The 20,327-nt window shown below is 43.2% G+C and overlaps 1 protein-coding gene across 1 annotated transcript in view; it reads left to right on the forward strand.

The window, feature by feature from the left end:
• Window positions 1–20,327, forward strand: part of COL22A1 (collagen, type XXII, alpha 1) — a 219,796-nt gene that overhangs the window by 72,797 nt on the left and 126,672 nt on the right. Inside the window, exons 5-11 of the mRNA XM_009888174.1 lie at window positions 921–1,044; window positions 4,342–4,617; window positions 5,683–5,763; window positions 6,373–6,486; window positions 7,081–7,125; window positions 12,097–12,150; window positions 12,939–12,974. Of these exons, the coding sequence (XP_009886476.1) occupies window positions 921–1,044; window positions 4,342–4,617; window positions 5,683–5,763; window positions 6,373–6,486; window positions 7,081–7,125; window positions 12,097–12,150; window positions 12,939–12,974 (730 nt within the window). The remainder of the gene's footprint in view (window positions 1–920; window positions 1,045–4,341; window positions 4,618–5,682; window positions 5,764–6,372; window positions 6,487–7,080; window positions 7,126–12,096; window positions 12,151–12,938; window positions 12,975–20,327) is intronic.

Below are 20,327 nucleotides of genomic sequence, written 5' to 3' on the forward strand. Positions count from 1 at the left end.
CAGAGCTATGTGATTCCTCGCCAAAGGATGTTGCGGATATAATAAGTTTACCTGAGTTCAAGGGGAGACTGGAGAAGTCCATACAAGATAAAACCCTAAAAAATTATTAATATAGACATTGTAGTTGTCTCTGAATTTGATCCCTGGATCCCGAAGAGTTGGAGGTAGGGGGAATATGTTTGTTCTGTTCATTCTCATTCTCTAGGCATCCGGTAATGGCTAGTGAAAAAAAAAAAATGATACTGGGTTAGTTATCCCTTCTGTCCAGCCCTGCGTGCTCACATTATGCTATGTTCTTATGTTGGGGCTGAGTCAAACAGTGCTGGGTTTGATTACCTCAGAATTATGCATGGATCATGGTATCACACAGAGTAAATTTCTGCCTAATGTGTTTGTAATGTTTGGTTTGAGAAGGTTCTTCAATACTCCCAGGCCATCAGACAAGGAACATCTTCTTGGTCAGGCATGGGGTGTAGTGCCTGTTTTGAGGTAAATTTTACAATATTTGTTGATATAACTGTACAACTATAGAGAGTTTCAGGTGTGCCTGCCCATCATCAGATTTCACAAGTCTTCCCTGCATCTAGAGAACAACAGAATGGTTTACAGATTGCATGAGCTGAAGCATCAGGTGAAAAACAACTGGATTGACATGATGGATTCTAGACTGCAGATTTTCACTGTTTCTTATTTAATTTGAGAGCTTCATGGTTGTTCCAAAAAAGGACTCCTCAAGGACAGAACCACCTGGAGGGCATAAGCTCATGTTCATCTTTCTGCAGGCTGCCAAATACAGCACATTTTGTAGGAACTATGTGATACTTTTGTGAAGTGTTGCTGGGATATGCAGAGAGTTTTAGAAGTTCTGTTCTTCACTGCTGAGCCTGATACATTGCTCTCTTTTTCCCTCCCCATGCCAGGGATGTATTTCCACAAGGTCTGCCTGATGAGTATGCCTTTGTAACTACCTTCAAATTCCGGAAGGCTTCCAGGAAAGAAGACTGGTATATTTGGCAGATTATTGACAAGTATGGCATACCACAGGTACGAGGCCTTTCGCAGCCAGCAAGAGCAGCCTTGTTTCTCTTTTGTTGCATGGACTAACTTCATTGCCTTAACCTCCCACTCCATTTTCCTTGTGGACTAGTAAAAATCCCTTTGCCTGTCTTTCAGGTCATTTTGCCAAAAATCCTTTACCTTTAATTCAAACCCTGGAGGAAGGTTTGCATAGACGTTGATTGTTTTTAGCATGCAGATAGATGTATTAGTTGGAAAGGGGAAGAAAAATATATTCTTGCTCTTGAAACCATTTTTGGGTGTTTGGTTCTTTTATTCAGGTAGTTCTGATTAGGGAATATATTTTGCCTGTTTGGAAAAAGATAGCCAGAGAGAGGTACGACAGGGCAGTGAGCTATGTCAAGTTTTTGCACAGACTTCTAGATAGAGAGTTGGGCAGAGAGGAACCTAATGAAATTCAATAAGTGTAGGGTACTGCATCTGGGGAGGAATATCCCCATGCATCAGTACAGGTTGGGGGCTGACCTCCTGGAGAGCAGCTCTGTGGAAAGGGACCTGGGAGTCCTGGTGGACAACAGGATGACCATGAGCCAGCAATGTGCCCTGGCGGCCAAGAAGGCCAATGGCATCCTGGGGTGCATCAAGAAGAGTGTGGCCAGCAGGTCGAGGGAGGTCATCCTCCCCCTCTGCTCTGCCCTGGAGAGGCCACATCTGGAGTACTGTGTCCAGTTCTGGACTCCCCAGTTCAAGAACGACAGAGATCTGCTGGAGAGTGTCCAGCAAAGGGCTACAAAGATGATTAGGAGATAGGAACATCTTTCTTATGAGGAAAGTCTGAGGGACTTGGGTCTTTTCAGTCCAGAGAAAAGAAGACTGAGGGGGGATCTTATTAATGCTTATAAATACTTCAAGGGAGGATGCCAGGGGCATGGCAACAGTCTTTTTTCAGTGGTGCCCAGTGATAGGACAAGAGGTAACAGGCACAAGCTTGAACATAGGAAGTTCCATCTTAATGTGAGGAGGAACTTCTTTACTTTGAGTGTGGCAGAGCACTGGCACAGGCTGCCCAGAGAGGTGGTGGAGTCTCCCACTCTGGAGTCATTCCAAACCCTCCTAGATGCCATCCTGTGCAACCTGCTGAGGTGACCCTGCTCTGGCAGGAGGGTTGGACTAGATGATCTCCAGAGGTCCCTTCCAACCCTGACCATTCTGTGATATCATGCAAAGGCATTATGGGTTCCCTACTTTGGATGTGGATGTAACACCTTTTGTTGCTCCACAACCCTGAGTCTTGGCTGCTGCAGAATTTGATCTAATATTTTTTTTTTCCAAGTACTTTCAGCTTCTTAGAAGAAAAATACCATAATAGTGTAAGAAATAATATAAATAGTGTCCCTATAGAGCATGTTCTTAGCAGCCTGTTATAGTTTAGGTGTTGGAGGGTGCTGGAGGAGGGAATGGTTTGGATGGGCTGTATGTTTTTCTGCTCAGTACAAACATGCTGCTGACAGCATTACCCATGACTCTAACCTGGGCTGTGGGCATGGGCTCACGTAGCCATGTAATGCAGTGTTGCTGCTTTGGGACCTGTATTCAAAAGGCTTTGGGGAACTCACAGCGAAGGATAGGTGCAGTTTGATGACTTAGCTAACTGAGTTTCAGACAATGGTAAAAGGTGTATATGAAAATTATTATCAGCTGCACTTTGTTAAATGAAACACGATTTACTGTCCTACGTGGATTCAGATTTCCTGAACAGTGAGAATGTGTATATCACTCAATATTTCTTGGAGACAGTGGAAAACTTGAACTGCTTAGGTGTGGGAGAAAAAAGCACTCAAGATTCTCAGTAATATTTTCAAAAGTGCCTTAAATTGTGGTGCCCGATGTGCCTTAGAGCCTCATGAACCTTTTTTCATGTAAAGTCGGTAGTGGTTTGGCCACTACATTGCAGACCTGCATAGCTTACAGACTGCAGGCACTCCTGAGCTAGCGCTGATCCGAGCTGGCATTTCCAGCCAACGTGGTGCTCAGCTGCATGGAGATGTCAGGTCAGATCTGGAGTCAGCCTACCCTGGGCTGCTCACATCAGACATGGCTCTGTGCCGATGTGGCCAAACTCCTTCCAGTTCTGCAGCTTGCAGATGCGTTGTTTGTTCCCCTGCCTCTGTGCTTTGCTCCATTCCCTGCTCCCTGATGGTAACTGCCTGACTTTGGTAAAAGAATAAATCAATTTGTAAATGAACTATAAGTATAATGTCTCCAAAAACCTACTGTTGCCTGCTCTATAGTTTGCAACGCGGTGTTTGGGTGTAGCAAGATGCTGTTAGGTGAGGGGGGAGAAAGGCAGAGACAGGTAGGGGGAGAAGATGGAGAGAGGCGGCGGTGGGATTTTGATTCTGCAGTGATCAAGTGGAGTGGCATGATTTAATACAGAATTAAAATGGACTTTTTTCCACTCTCACTTGCAAATGCTTTGCTTAAGAACTGTCACTTAGGACCTCTTTTCTTGTGTGTTACACTTGTTTATTTTAGTCAGAAGGGAAGACATTTGAGGCCATTTGTCCTTAACACTTCTAACTTTCCCATATTCCACATTGTCTTTTCTATTTCTAATTAAACGGATTGGGCCAGGAACTAGTGTTTGGCACTGGCATTATGTGTCATGCCCTGGCTGTGTCTACGCTGTGCAGTACATGCTCCTAGGTCTCCTCTGAGCCTAAGGCATAATCATTATTCTGTGTTCCAGTTTTCTGTTCAAAGTGTCTGAAATAAAGTGTAGGCGGCGCTACAGCTCAGCAGACTGTTTTCATACCAGGCAATGAGGGATTTCTCCATCCCCCTTGGGATGATTGAGGACACGTGATGGGTACTAAAGAGCACGGAGCTTGCTGGGAAGGAGTGGAGGAGTGCACAGGATAAAGGGATCCAAAACAGTCTCAGCTTTGTCTGTCTGTCTGTGGGTAGATGCCTGTGACTAGTTACCACCCAACCATGCCCAAGCATTTCCTGGGAGACATCAAGGTGGCATGTGCTGAAACCATGCTAAGGACTGTACTCACAAGAGAAGCCTTTCATGGGCTTTCATGGTCATGGGGCTGCACCCAAGCCTGTACCCTGCCCCATCTTATTTACTAGAAAACATGTAGGCTCCCTGTTCAACTTCATATCTCACACAAAACTCTGTCCTCTGCTCTTTACTTGGGCTTCTCATCGCATGCGGTACTATCCCCAACTTTGGGATATCAGTCGCAATGGAGGGCAGGCAGGAGGAAGGAGGAGGCTTTGCACTTTACTAGCAAAATCATTTCTGTCTGCCTTTAGGTCTCGATACGACTGGACGGAGAGAACAAAGCTGTGGAGTACAATGCCGTTGGGCTCACCAAAGACGCTGTGAGAGTGGTCTTCCGAAATGCTCGAGTCAGTGATCTTTTCGACCGCAGCTGGCACAAAATTGCCCTCAGCATTCAGTCAAAGGCTGTCTCGCTTTATATAGACTGCAGACTGGTGCAGATGCTGCCTATTGAAGACAGGGAAAATATTGACATTCAAGGAAAGACTGTGATTGGCAAACGCTTGTATGACAGTGTCCCCATTGACGTAAGTACCACGTGTGCTGATCAGAGCTGGGGTAACGTTCAGCATTGCGTTTGCAGCATGTGAATGGGGTTTGGGGGGTTATGTTGTAATTGGCCCTTTTCCTGAAGCAGAATCACTGAAACATTACCCGTTTTACATCGCTAAGACAGATTGGCATCTCATCATGTACAAGACAACATCTTTTTATGTGAGACTGTCAGTATCTCCGTAATAGAGATTAAAAATGAGAAATCCATTTCATCTTTCTGTCTAGTCCCAGAATATGCTATAGTTAAAATCAGAGACAAAATCATCCACAAATACTGTCAAACTGTGTACTGAACTGTACACATAAAGGTCTTTTGCGGTCTGATCTTGGCATTAGGCATGTTTCCACCTGTGATGGGAAGAGATGACCAAAAAAAAGAAAGCTTGTTTAGTCAGTAGAGTCATGATATATTCTCAGTTCCTCAGAAAAGATACCTGATATTAAAATGAGACTTGCTCCAATTGAACCGAAATTGAGACCTGCAGGTTGGAGCAGATTGTCCAGTAACAGTGTTAACCTTGTATAATTTATGCATGATTGACTGGTGTTTTGAGACTTGTGTAATCTTTCTTAGCTGTGCAAAATGGATGAAATGTGAGTATTAAATGTGCTATTAGCATTTCTCATGCAGGGGTAAATGGTTGGAAGATGCAAGGCACAACGGGAGAAAACCAAACTTTATGTCTAGCTGAAATTCTAGGAAGGGTAGAGGTAGTCAGAATATGTCTTCTCAGACAGAAATTTGGCCAGGACATGGGGATTAACATGCCTCCTTATTTGCATGACCACCTGCACCAGAATTTTAATAAGCATATTTGGGGTCTCATTAGATCAACACTCTCGGAGCGCACTGAGATATTGCTCCATTATTGCTAGAGAGAGAAAGAGATTGACTACAGGATCCATAGAATCACTGTGAAGTTAGCCCCATCTGGTTTTTGTTTGTATTCATCTGCACTGTTTGTATCCAAGCAAAAGGATATGTGGTCTTTAATAATTCACTGTCTCTGAGACTATTGCCTCACTTTGTCTTCTAGTTTGATCTTCAGCGGATGGTTATTTACTGTGATTCTCGGCATGCTGAGCTGGAGACCTGCTGTGACATTCCCTCTGGACCAGTAAGCTTCTTTTTGTCATTTGTTCATTTTCACATGAACACTCTTCATTGTAAGCTATTACATAAATCAGGGAATATATGACAGTGTGGGATTATCATTTTTTTAATGATGGTGAATGAAATCTAGCTATGCATTTGGTAATGTAGCAGCGCCAGAAGAGGACTACTGCAGAGGGATGAGTATGAGGGATTTGAAGTTTCGAAGTTGCTCTTTCCTTGTCAAACTGTCAGGGGAAACAAAACCCTGAAGTGATGATGGAACAACAGAAATGCAGCATGAAATATTCAACACATTTCCCACTGGTTTTATTTGGGAAGAGCTAAACCAGTGCCAGTTGCTGCTTAGTTTCCTGTGCCCAACTCTCATTAGAAACTTCCATCACCCTCCTTTCACTCTTCTCCACTCGATCTCAGTTACAGATTCATTATTCATTTTGCCACATATTTCCCTATTGACTGAATGAATGGCTTTTGTGGGATTTCATTCCTCCCTAGGACTCATTTAGCTATGTGTTATCCAGTAATGCCTATGTGGTTTCTCTAAAGCGGGTGGAAGAGGAAGCTTTCTAGCATCGAAGGCTTTGTCATGACTTTGGGTGTTTGGGTGTAGTGCCAGGTCACGGTCCTGACAGAAGCACCTCCCCTGGAAGTGAGACCAACTGTTGGCAACGAGCAAGTTGGCCACCTCAAGACCGTTAACTGCTCCTGTCCTGCTGGACAAAAGGTGAGTGTTGACATGAGTGTGTTTCCTTTGAGGTGTGCTAGATAGGTTTGGAAATAGGGGGGTGGCACTGTGCAAGTGAGTTATAAGAAGGGCTGTATTGGTTTGTGAAGCACTTTAGGACCTAGAGGTGGAAGGACCTAGGCACTTCACAGCAAAGCCAGGCATGTGTTATTCACAGGTGGGATGTCTGTAGAGGTAAAGGCAGTCATCCCAGGTGTTTTCTCTTTACCTAATTCAGTGATTTTGATCATGCTGGTAGTCCTGGTAATAACCTTGAAAACAAAGTCATTGTTCTTATCCAGCCCAGTTATACACATCCTTCTTCAAATAAAAAGAAAGATTCTGGAGATAAATATAGCCACATTGAAAAAAATCTCATAGCTTTTAAAAGCAGTGTCCTTGTTTATATAGGCTATGACTGAGACCTCTGAGAAGACAGCTTTGTTGTCATTGCTCTTGAGGGCATGTCAGTTTTACTGTGTTCTCCGATAAAACCTGAAACCATTTTTGTTGTCCTCAGTTGTTGTAGGATCGGGTCCCTTGCTTTGTTATATAATAAGATCAGTCTAACTAATCATGTTTTTTCTGTCTTAGGGGGAGAGAGGTCCAACTGGCCCTGAAGGTCCTAAAGGTCAAAAGGTCAGCAATATATGCTAGTTAATTTTTCAATAAAACCAACACTAAAACCCTTTCAGAGTAAGTTGAGGAGTTGAAGGTTTTGGAAAATAAGGGTCAGTTTGGCATATGACTGAGTTCAGATAGTTTTGGATGAGCCTGAGACTGGAGGAGACTGACTATCTTGTATCTTTGCTCTAGGCTTGTGTTTGAGCTTCTCTGTTGCTGCTTCATGCCATTCTTACTGTAAGCGTGTTTCAAAACCTTTTCCTGTAGCTTCTAAACTGGCATTTTTCCCAAGTTAGTGTTATTCAGTAGGTCATGCACAGCTTTCATGATAAGTCACCTGGAAAACCATGTGCTGCTTCTGTGCTGTGCCTTGCTCAGCAGTACTACATATCCATAGGTAGCAGCCTCCCAGTCACACTCAATTTGTATTCAAATTTGAACAATTTGTATTCAAAACTATATCCATCTGAATCACTTCCACAAATTCAGTCACTGAATATATACCTGTTCGATGAATAAATGAATTGCACCCCACCAAAAGTTACTCAGTTATTATGAAATGGCGTGAGAGAGGAAAGGAGAAATCTCTGGTTCCTGGAAGGTCAGACGTCCTCAGGAATGTGTTTGGCAAGGCTTGGTCTGCTGTCTGCAGGCAGAAGTTTTGGATGATGAGGAGATGTAGTTTTGGAGGATGTTTTCTGTTGGCATGAAAGAACATGAGCATATTAATGCTCAGATGTGCCTGAATGAAACTGCAGAAAGTATTTTCTTGTGCTCCTACGCGTATATAAATAGCAACTTTCTATTTTAATCTGTGACAGCTTAAATAATGATGGGCTGTTTTGAAGAATGGCAGAGCCGTGACTGTTGTGAGGAGGTTGCAGAAGGATGATGATGATAATAATAAAAGCACCCTGCAGCAATATCCTGTTGTCTTTCACCTCTTTGACAAGGTCTATGGGCTGGTGAGGATGTCTGTACCATGTAACACAGCACGCTGCTGGGGTGCATGAGATAATAGCTGAATACAAAAGAGCGTATACCCAAGCACAGCATCAACAGGTTTTCTGTAACAGACCCTGAAACGGCTGTCCTGCTCCTGCAGGTGGGTTGCTGAAGAGCTCTGCAGATGTGTGTGACTTTTCCCTGGCTGTAGTGGTCTGAGACTTGTATACAGCCAGGACAGGACTGTGTTACAGTCTCAGGGAGCTGGGGACGATGACATTTAAATCTGAAATCTCTGAAAACAATTTGGTACAAGTGGGATGATTTGCGACAAATGACTTAGCTTCTCTATCTGCTAAATAAGGCAAGTAATAGATTTTGCTCCTGACTTGCAAAGATGTGATTAAATAACATATACCACCCGTGGCAGCAGTTCTTGCATTGCTATTGCCAAGGACCAGCTTGTCACAGTCCCTGCTCTATGTACAGGAACGAATACCTCTCTCCGTGACATTACCAAGCTACCCAGGCTACAATGCTGGCCATTGGGGAAGAAAGTGAATGCTATTTGCAACTCCTCAATATCACCTGGTACTTTATTAAGGAAAGACTAAGACCCCACGAACAATATGAGTGGCTTCCACATTAAGTAGTTGTAAGTGTCCATAATATGTTTCAGGATCATTCAACGTGGCTTCTCATTTCTAAGGTGCCAGGGTTGTGTTTCAAAGATTTGTTGTTGTGTAATGAGGAAGACTGTAAAGATTTGTTAAGGTAATGAATATTTTTCCATTTGTTACTTGAATCCAAGAGTTGGGGCTTCAAGAAACACTAAAAAAATAATCATAAGGTCTCAACTATACTCCGGTTTGATTAGAACAGGCTAACAAGCAGGTACAGCACAAGAAAAGACCAAGCATTCATTGAGTAAAGAGAGATGTGGGACTGAACAAATTAATAAGGAAATAAATTATCAGAAAAAGGTGGAAACAAAGTGACATCAGGACTCTGAGTCAAAATTAATCATCATCTTCATAGGCATCATCACTACTGAGCCTCTCTTATTTAGGATGAAACGCAAAGCTGATATCTACCCCTAAATAACTTGGGCCCGAGGGATATTTAGGAAGGTTGCAAGTACTTGAGCATTACCCAAAAATATTTTACAGGCTGATAGTGAGAAATGCCCTGGGAGAGACTATATGGCCATATAAGAACCCAGGAAAGCAGCTGGTTCAGCTGTACCACAAACACAGCACACAGCTGGTGGCAGTCACCTGAGAAAGAAGCCCCACCAGGAGATACTAATAGGGAGAGAGGTCAGTGTTAAAAAAACAAAAGACCCGCCTTTGCCCCAAAACAGGGAGAGGTTGACAAGGGCAGGAGGACTGTGAAGCACCTTCTCTAAGCTATGACACTGTTTGGGTTTTTTTGCTAGTTTTGTTTTGTTTCCCCTAGACCAGTAGTAGCTGTTGGCTTTTTTTACTCCTTATGCAAAGAAGGAATACAAGTTATGTGGTTCTTTCTATTTTCCTTTAAAAAATGGTCAGTTTGGGGGTCTGTTAAGTGAAGTGAATGTGGCTGTTGTCTATCTGAGTTGGAGAGACTGATGTTCAAGCTCTGCTATCCTGAGCACCCATAGCACGTTCCTTCTTTTAGGGGAGGAGGTTTGGACAGGCTTTTCGTATGGTACCATCTGAGCAATGGAAATATTTGAAGAGTGTGACCGGTGTAGGAAGATAATGATTTTCTGTTCCTCTCTAATTTAGGCCTCCAAATGCAGGGCAAAACAGGGACACTTGCAGTTACTAGAAAAAGAGAAAAAATCCCTCAGAGATGAGCAACTCTGCCTCAATCATCCGTGCTGCCGAACTGAGGATAACACATGGAGACACAGTGTACATGTTTTGGAAGGAGATACAGTAAAGGATGATATTGGGGAAGAGTGAGGCAGGAAATAGCTTTGGAAGAATTGGCTAATGTGCCTGAAGCTGGGTCCCACTGACAAATTTAAGATGCTCAAGACAGACCAGTCTAATTTACTTTCTTTCTGTACTCGCTCTGCATGCTGTGTTGTTTGCAGGCAGCCAGGCTGGCTGGTTGGGGCACTGGGCTGATGGTCAACAGGCTTCTGCTCTCTTTCAGCACAATCTGAGTTTAGAGAAAATCACTTTTCTGTGAGATCTGCTTTTGTCCACAACATAGAAATGACATTGCTTACATGCCTTTGGGAAGCTTGTGAAGTCCAGTGAGTTAGACGTGCTCTAGTGGGATGTATTTTTTTTTCCTCCAAATTAGAAAGGAGTTTTGATGTACTTTAAGTGACTTAGAAGAGATGGTTGCGTGAAAACTTTTACAAATTTTGCCACAGCCTACTTGAATTGTCTGTGACATTGTTTTTGCATACGTTACTTGCTCTGTGAGGTTTCTTTCTTTTGGCAAAAAAAAATTGATAAAGGTTAAAGAAAGAAACTTCCATATTTCCTGTGCTTTCAAAAGCCTGTCTTCATCTGAGGCAAAGAAAGCACGATCCCAACAAATGGTTCAGTGTCTGGTGCAGCTAAGCACATTTTTGGGAGTATAGATTAGGACAAATTGAACAGACCCACAAAATTAAATCCTACTGTGGTCCATTTGGGGAGTATGGGGTTCATTGAACTTATTGCTGCAGTGGTACTAGAAGGTCCTGCTCCAGGTCTGAGACTTTTTCCGCTTGATGCCATGTCTACACTGAAGTCCAAAGTGCCTAAATTCCCTACAAGCAAAAGACGATGGGAAGGTACAAACAGGTGAGGGTGTTGTATTTGTTAGTGATAGATGGGGAGCTCAGCACAGCATATTTCTGGTATATACCTTTTGGGTGAGAATTGGGCAGAAGGCAGATAGAGGTGTGTGGGCAGAGCCATCTGCTCTCCAGCAGCTCCTGGTGCTAGAGGAATTGAAGGAACTGCTGGCAGCACTGCACAGAGCCTTAAACTAGTTTTAGTAATGAGTGCATCCTTAGCTGGTCCTTCTTCCAGTTTTGTGACTGCAGAGCAGTATGTGAAAATGATTTGCAAGTATTTTTCCTGCACTTGGTTTTGGCACCACTTTTAGTTCTGTATCTGATGAATATTTATGAAATGATGCATCTTCACAGAATCACAGAATGGTCAGGTTTGGAAGGAACCTCTGGAGGTCATCTAGTCCAACCCCATCAATCTTCTTTGATTCTTTATCCATTTCATCCCTGCCCTTTTTAGGAGACAAGTGAAGAAAAAGTTTTGTTTTGTTGGTTTGATTGACCATTTTTTTTCTTTTCTTCCATATGTATTCACTTCTCCAGTTTTCATTCCTCTACCCATCATAATTTGTATGTTTTCAACTCTTTTTTCTGTGTTGCTTTCTTTCTCTTCCACTGGAGCAAGCAAGGAGGGCTACTCTGTGCGTGTGTTGCACAGTTCTGCAAGGGAAGGGAGGAATTAGCTGATCATGAAAATTTAGTGTGAATGAAAACAATGGGGTTTGATTTTTTTCAAAATAACTCTAAAATCTTGTCAAGTTTATTTTTTTCTGTATTTTAGATGTGTACCCTCTAGGTCTTATGCAAACCACCTTTCCAAGTCCTTTCTGGCTTAATAGAAAACAAGGACTTTTGAAGTACTTCACAAGAGAGAGTTCTCTACCTTGCCAGTGCACCCTCAAGGCTTCTAGCAGTATTTCCATTTGAAAAATAGAATATAAAATCAGTCTGAAAACTTGGACATTCAAGTCAGTATAAATGCAATGAGGTACACCCAGTCCTTATGGCAGGAGCTGAAATCTTGGCAGTAGAGACTGGTGGGACCAGAGTTGTCCACAATCTCAGTCAAACCCTTGTTGCAGTGCTTCCCAAAAAATCAAAGCAATGGAAAGCTGACCACAAAATGCAAACACTAATGTGGTACACTTCACAAATGAGTCCAACATGGAGGCGTCAGAGGATATATCATCTGTTATTTCGATGCCTGTCAAGAGAGGAATGAATTAACTCAGTGGTATTAACACCTTTTCTTTTTCAAGGGAGAAAGTGGCAGCCAAGGGCTTCCTGGACTCAGAGGAGAAAAAGGAGAATCAGTAAGTATGAAATACCAGAATGAGTTTACCTAAGAAGATGGAAATATAAGTAGTTGTTTTCTCCTTTATGGTGAGAATTTGCTCACAATGTCAGTGTGCCCTGTTGAATATGTTCCCTCTGCTAGGCCTTCATCCCAGGGGAAAGATGATCTTTCTGGCAACCAGTGGCATTTCGGGGTGGGGGTGGGTGGGTTCATCCCTGAATACAGCTGATAATGACTTAGTATTTGCCTTCTAATTAAAACATGTAACTTGGGTGTACTTGATTACAGCACAGCTGTACATCCAGTGGGGACAGTATAAGGCGACTGAACACAAGGAAGATGCAAATCTGTCTCAACTCTTTTACTTTCAGATGACCAAGATACAACTTTCCCCAGCTGCAATTAATGCAAATGCCAGACTGAGTTTTTAGGCGAGAAATTCTTTAACCCTGTGTAAAATTCATTCTAATAGGGTTGTTGGCATCTTTGGTTTTGAAAGTGTAATATCAGACTCTGCCCTGAATAGAAAATAAGATGTTTTCCTGGCTGCAGTAAGAGAATTAGGGATAGGTCTTCTGTTTTAATTTGTCACTGAATTATTATCAGGGAATTATGCCCAAAGAAAATTACTTTCCCTATAGTAGCTGTCCTGTAACTTGTGTGTCTATATATATATATATGTGTGATATATATGGATAGATATAGTTCAGATATATAACAAGGAAAACATGAAATATATATTTTTAGTGTTGTTTGACATCCTTGCTATCAAATGTACCTTTTCCCCTATTCTTTCATTTCTAGGGCAGAGCCTATGGCAGAGGAGAGAAAGGAGAAAAGGTAAGATCTAATCCTTCATTGGACTAATTAAATGGGACTCTTTTGCTGATGCTGTCAGTAACTCAGAGGTTGCTTTTAGAGTGCACAGGATGTAAGAGATGTGATACATTTGGATCTTTGTGGGGAATTTTTATATTGTGTTATGCCTCCTTCTGCAGAAAAGCTATTGACTGTTCATTCCTTTTCCCCTTCGTGTTGAGTTTCCTTTGTGCGTTTGCCATGTAAAATGTTATCAAATTGAAATCATAATCTTTTCTTTGTGTAAGCAGCAGTGAGTTCGTGGAGGATAATGCAGTAAAGCAACTGGCTGGAAGGATGAAAAACAAAGGGAAAGTATAATTTTGAGTTTATTGAATTTTCAACAAGATTAAATTTGGGTCATGAGGAGACTGCCACACTGTTTCTTTTCATTGGATATTTTCATTAATAACCTGAAGGACTAAAGCCAGGGTTTTCTTACTGCAAATACTAGGCAGGACAGAGTATTAAAACTTGGAAGTTAAAATTGAGGATACAGAATAACTACTGAAAATGACTAAGTTATCTGTCTTGGAAACCACATTCAATGGTGATCAACAATGGGAAACAAGTAGCATGACTCGACTAATTTGCATTAAAAAAGATGTTGGTTTCCAGGCAATCTGGGCTTCAAACTTCCCATTCACCACAATAAAATGAGGCTGCAGACCTAGACTGCAGAGGAAAAACTGCTCCTTCTCTCTGTAGGTCCATATCATACCTGGTTGTGGGGTTTTTCTTTATGACCAAAATGAAATTTCAAATTTTGGGGAACAATGGAGAAAGATTGACAAGAGGGTCTAGGAGACAGATGGATGTATTAAGGAGGAAGTCATGGTACATACTGAAAATGGGATTAAGAATATGTAGAGCTGTTTTCCAGGGGGTCTGTGGCTACTTGGTTGCTTAGGAAATTTAAAATAATATTCAGTTGTGGTCTGAAAGAAAGAATGCTGCACTAGCGAGAACACGACATTTATGGCCATTGCATCTTCTCATTTGTTCTTTCTGTGATTATGATATATTGATTGTATATAGTGGTAATGTGTCATATGAAATTACAATCTAAATGAGGGTTGCTCGTGGCAGGAAATATTATTGAGCCAGGCTAGAGACATGGGGGCTGTAAAGCACACATTTCTGCATCCATCTTCCTGCAGTCCTCCCAGTGACAGCCACTATTTAGCCTTTGAGACTCAGGATTCAGCCTTTGGAAACCAGCTCGTGTGTGGCAGGTGGTGAGAGTCAGCAGTCTGATGGGAAACATGATGTTTACTATATGAGTTGTGCTGCAGTTGAAGCAAGAAGAACTTGTTTTCTTATGTTTTGATCTCTGCAGAAAAGTGTTGGGAAACGTCACTCCATCTGTATTATTGCCATGGCTAGAAAAATAGTTCTGCAAGTCTGATTGGAGGGGGGGGGGAAGACCCTACAGTATGTGCAGAACTTCTTTGATTGGGATAGCCAAACAACACTGACTGGCCGAAATGAATGCGTAGACACGGAGATCCCTGAGATTATGGCCAGATTGTTTTGTTTATTTGGTACTCCTGCCAGCTGAGGCAGCTTGAACTCATCTGTGAAGGAAGTGTATTTGGTACTCAGTGTGTTTGTGTCCCATGTCTGCCCACTGGTTGAGTGTCAGTACTGTTGCTGATGGAGTGCAAAGCAATATCAGCTGGACATTGCTGGCTTGATTAAAAAGGGAGCCTGAGGATATAGAATCATAGAATATCTCAACTTGGAAGGGACCCGTAAGCATCATTGAGTCCAACTCCCTGCTCCTCTCAGGACTACCTAAAACTAAACCATATGACTAAGAGCATCATCCATGTGCTCCTTGAACTCTAACAGGTTTGGGGCCCCTGTTCCGGGGACTGACCACCCTCTCAGTGAAGAATCTTTTCCTAATTACAGAATCATAGAATGGTTTAGGTTGCAAAGGACCTTGAAGATCATAGAGTTCCACCCCCCCTGCCATAGGAAGGGACACCTCCCACTAGACCAGGTTGCCCAAGGCCACGTCCAGCCTGGCCTTGAACACCTTCAGGGATGGGGCCTCAACAACCATGTCCCATCTGAACTTGCCCTGATACAGCTTCATTCCATTTCCTCATGTCCTATCGCTGGTGACCAGAGTAGATCAACACCTCCGCCTCTGCTCCCCGCCTTGAGGAAGGTGTAGACGGCCATAAGGTCACCCCTCAGCCTACTCTTCTCCAAACTGAACAAACCAAGTAATCTCAGCTGCCATTGTAAGTCTTGCCCTTGAGGTCTTTCATGATCTGGGTCACCCTTCTCTGGACACCCTTTAATAGTCTGATGTCCTTCTTATACTGAGGCAACAAAACTACACACAGTACTCGAGGTGGGGCAGCACCAGTGCAGTGTAGAACAGGACAATCACCTCTCTCGACCGGCCAGCTGCGCTGTGCTTGGTGCACCCCAGGACACGGTTGGCCCTTTTGGCTGCTGGGGCACAGTGCTGACTCATATTCAACTTCCCACCAACCCAAACCCCCAGATCTCTTTCCACGGGGCTGCTCTGCAGCCTCTCATCCCCCAGTTTGTATGTGTAACCAGGATTACCCCATCCCATGTGGAGAATCTGACACTTGCTTTTGTTGGATTTTCATATGGTAGGTGATTGCTGAACTCTCTAGCCTATCCAGGTCTCTCTGTAAGACGTCTCTACCCTCGAGGGAGTCCACAGCTCCTCCTATAATTTAGTATCATTGGCAAACTTAATGTACGTTCGATTCCTGTCTACAGATCATTTATAAAAAACATTATAAAGAGCACTGGCCCTAAAACTGAGCCCTGGGGAACCTCACTGGTGACTGGCTGCCAGCACGATGTAAACCCATTTACTATAAGCCTTTGAGCCTGACGTTTAGGGAGCCAATAGTGAGCCAATTGCTCACCCAACATATTATGGACTTGTCTAGCTGTGTGTTGGACATTTTGTCCAGAAGGATCCTGTGAGAGACAGTATCAAAATCTTTGCTAAAATCTAAAACCACCACATCTCCTGGCTTCCCTCGGTGAACTAGATATGTGACCTGCTCATAAAAGGAAATTAAGTTGTTTAAGCAGGACTGTCTACGCGTGAACCTGTGCTGACTGTGACCAATGACTGTGTTGTTTCTCAAGTGTTTTTCAATAAATCCCAGAAAAACTCCATAATTTTGCCAGGCACTGAAGTGATACTGACAGGCCTGTAATTACTAGGGTCTTCCCTCTTACCCTTATTGAAAATTGGGACAACATTTGCTAGCTTCCAGTTGACTAAGACCTCTCCAGACTCCCAAGACCTTGCTGCCATGCTGTGACCTGATTGCCTGCCCTGGTCCTGGCACTCCTGGTCACTAGTGCTCCTCAGGGGCTTCTTTTATGGGTGTGGGGGTGCTTGGCCACCGTTGCTTCTTGCCCTGCCCAAGTTTCATCAGCCACTGCCCCACAGGCTGCAGGCTCCTGGTGATCTCTCCACTTCCCTGAGTTTCCCTTGGTTCTGTAACTCCCCCTGTACACCACATTGACCATGCCAGCATCAGAGCTCCTCACTTTGGTGACATGTTTGTGTGCATAATTTTTCCCAGACACAAAAGATCATCTTCTGGGTTAGCCTTCAGGTGCAAAAGTGAGACTTCATAGAATCATAGAATGGTCTAAGTTGGATGGTACCTTAAAGATCACCTAGTTCCAACCCCCCTGCCATGGGCAGGGACACCTCCCACCAGACCAGGTTGCTCCAAGTCCCATCCAACCTGTCCTTGAACATCTCCAGGGATGGGGCATCCACACCTTCTCTGGGCAACCTGTTCCAGTGTCTCACCACTCTCACAGTAAAGAATTTCTTCCTAATATCTAATCTAAATCTCCCCTCTTTTAGTTTAAAGTCATTACCCCTTGTCCTATCACTATACTGTCTGATAAAGAGTCCCTCCCCATCTTTCCTGTAGACCCCCTTTAAGCAGTGAAAGGCCGCAATAAGGTCTCCCTGGAGCCTTCTCCAGGCTGAACAACTCTAACTCTCTCAGCATGACCTCATAGCAGAGGTGCTCCAGCTCTCTAATCATTTTCATGGCCCTCCTCTGAACTCACTCCAGCAGGTCCATGTCCTTCTTATGTTGAGGACTCCAGAGCTGGACACAGAACTCCAGGTGGGGTCTCACAAGAGTGGAGTAGAGGGGCAGAATCACCTCTCTTGACCTGCTGGCCATGCTTCTTTTGATGCAGCCCAGGATATGGTTGGCCTTCTGGACTGGGAGCCCACATTGCTAGCTCATGTTGATCTTTAGGTTGGAAAAGACCTTTAAAATCATTGAGTCCTCTGCAGCAGGAAGGGGTAGGACTGTAAGTGGGGGGAATCAGTCATACAGGCAGTGTGCATATGATGGATTGGTATTGGAGCAGAGTACCATGTCTGTGTCTTGGCATCAGAAGAAGTGCCTATGAGAGGGAAGTAGCCAGAATCACGGGGAGCTGGAATGCAAGTGCCTACAATGTTGTTGCCATCCATACTCCTGAAAAAAAAGAGGAGAGCTTATGAAATGAAACCTTCGCAGACAGAACACCACCTGGAAGGAGAGGATTCATTTGGCTCCTTTCTGTTTGCCTGCTGCGCTGCAAGGGCTGCATGAGTGTGAATTCTTGTTTTTCACTCTGTCTGTGACAGCTTTATGTTTCCTTGATTTTTATGCGTATGGGACAGTGATAGGAAACTGGATCAGGGATGCTGGACTTCAAACAGCTGCAGTCCGTGTAATTGTTGCTGTGCGTGTGCTACGGACTCCTTTATAAGCAGAAGGCTCACATCCTAAGCATCGATAGAATAAAGTTATCTCACTTTTGAAAAGACTGAGATGACAAGATTAAAATCATCTCCTTGTTATAGTGCTGCTCTTCAGCTGTGCTAGTGCCCAACACCTGCCAGATCATGCTTTTGCCAAGTATTGTGTGGGGGGCAATTATGTGAGGTCTGTAGCATTTGTTGGAGGGCAAATCCTGTGCTTTTCCAGGAGGACAGCAGAGGCAACAACCTTGCTTCTCCAGGCCATTACTTCAGTTATATCACTAAGTTAAAGCCAAAATGATGCTTGTATTAGAATACATAAACATGCCAAGCACATCATTAGCGGTAAACCGAAAGATAATAGCAGCTGTGGCTAAAAACCTAATTCATGTCGACGTGAGGCCGTGCGTGACTTTGAAAACCAGGAAATGCACTGTGGTGGCTCAAGCAACAGCCCAGCATGTTCTGCCAGGCCTCAATATCTCGGCCTCATAGAGGAGGCTTTTTATGTGCAGAAACATGCAAGTGCATAGATACATAGAAAAAGAAAATAACATAATGCGTCTACAGTTCCTCAGGTAAATTGCTGTCAGGTGGATTTCCTGGTTAGGTGTGATTCAGCTGCCACTGCTCTTTATTAGGTCTTAAATTTCCACTCTTAACTCTCATCTTTCAGCTCTTGGAGTGTTTAATGCCTGTGGCATTAGATATATTCTGTTACATTTCCACTCATAAATGCGTGTGCCTTTACTGTGTGTTCGTTCACTTGTTTTGCATATACTTATGTTACTGAACTGATTATTACACGTGGGCAAATATCCAATTCTATAACACGATAACCATGAAAGACAATGTTTTGGCTTTGTTCTGTAGATTATTCAAATGGATGTTTGCTAGACCAGATGGCCTGATCCTTCAAGGGTTATAACTCAAATCTTCAAACCTCTGCTGATCCAACAGGAATAGGCGCAGCAGAGGAGTGAGGGCAGAAGAAACACCTGTAGAGCATTTTTGAGGATGATTCAAGCAAGACGGGGTCTCAGTGACTCTTGATCAAAGTCAGGGAAATCATGTTTGACAAGGGAGGTTCTGTAGAGTATGAGGTCTGCATTCCTGGGGAACTGTCATCCGCATCATGAGCCAGCCTGCCCTTCTAATGGCTCCATACAAAGTTTAACTTAGAGGCTTTCAAAATCTTATGCCCTTGTCTTGCAAAGTGCAGAGTATTATGCAATGGCACTGAGCCACCCTTTGAGCATCCTAAAAGCCAACGGTAGAGAGAAGGTGGAAAGGTGCTTGGAAAAGTGATGACTTTGGAGAGGATATGATGAAAATCTGTCAAACTGAGTGGAATGGAGATATCAGTAGGAAATTATTTTTCACTGTTTGTTCTGTTGTAAAAGCTGAGGGGAAGCAAATCAAACCAGCTGATGGCAAGTTTAAAATGAACAAAATGAAGTTGCTTTTCATACAGTAGGTATTAGAGCTCTTTGCAGTCTGCTGTGGAGGTTAAAATTTTGTGTTTAAAAAAGTATGTATGAGTTAATTAAAGACAAACATCTATAAACATCTAGTCAGTACAAAGACATTATCTCTGCTTCAGGACACCAGAGAGTTTCTGCAAACTGTGATGAGTGGGAGCAGGACAGTAAGCTAGAGAAGTCTCTCATGGGGTCACTGCTGCAGATGGGATAGGAGCCAGCTAGACTTTTGGTCTGACTACTGGTAGCTATTCTTAGACTTTTGTACAACTCTTGAATATTCCTAACACCCTGTCCTGGTTTGAGGTAGAACAGAACAGATTTTCTTTTCAGTAATTTTACTTTTCGTCTAAGTCTCTTATAACTAACTGCAGTCTCTGAAATTCTTTACACAGTGCATGCTTCTAGCACTAGTCTGATGTTTATAGTTAATTTCACACCCTCGTTGCCAAGAAGGGGACAAAAGTTTCCATAGTCCACTTAAGGATTGGGGCAACACTGTCTGTAGCTGTTGAAGAAGAGTAGGAAACACAAGAAAGGTGTCATGAAACAACTGGGTCAAGTGATGGCTACTGTGATTTTCCACAAAACCAAACTGTAGGAGCAGAAAACCCTAACCAAAAGCATCCACCTTCTGCAGAGGTGGTGGCGGATGGTTTCATTATGGTGTACACTGGGACTTCCCTCGCTAATGTGTTTCCAAGAGTATTCAATCGTTCCCTTTGTGCTTTATCTCTTGCCCTTCATGCTAATAATCACATATGCAGCAATGAATATGAGAAACAACTTCAGTAGATTAAGTCTATATTCTCCTAACAATGTTTTTTTCATGGTAATGACTCGCTCTGATAAAAATGCAGGAGGATTATTATAGGATTTCTAATGAGAATAAAACCTCTGAAGTGGCTCGGCTTATTAGAGATGCAGTGACTGCAAGACCAAGCACAGAAAAGAAAAGCAGGCAGATAGTTAAGGCTCTGGGCTAGGCTGCAGGAGACCCAGGCTTAAAACTTGGCTCCAACAGATTTGCTGACCTTGGGCAAAGCAGCTAGTCTTTGT

Source organism: Charadrius vociferus, unplaced genomic scaffold (assembly GCF_000708025.1).
Source record: "Charadrius vociferus isolate BGI_N301 unplaced genomic scaffold, ASM70802v2 scaffold276, whole genome shotgun sequence".
Classification (NCBI taxonomy): domain Eukaryota; kingdom Metazoa; phylum Chordata; class Aves; order Charadriiformes; family Charadriidae; genus Charadrius; species Charadrius vociferus.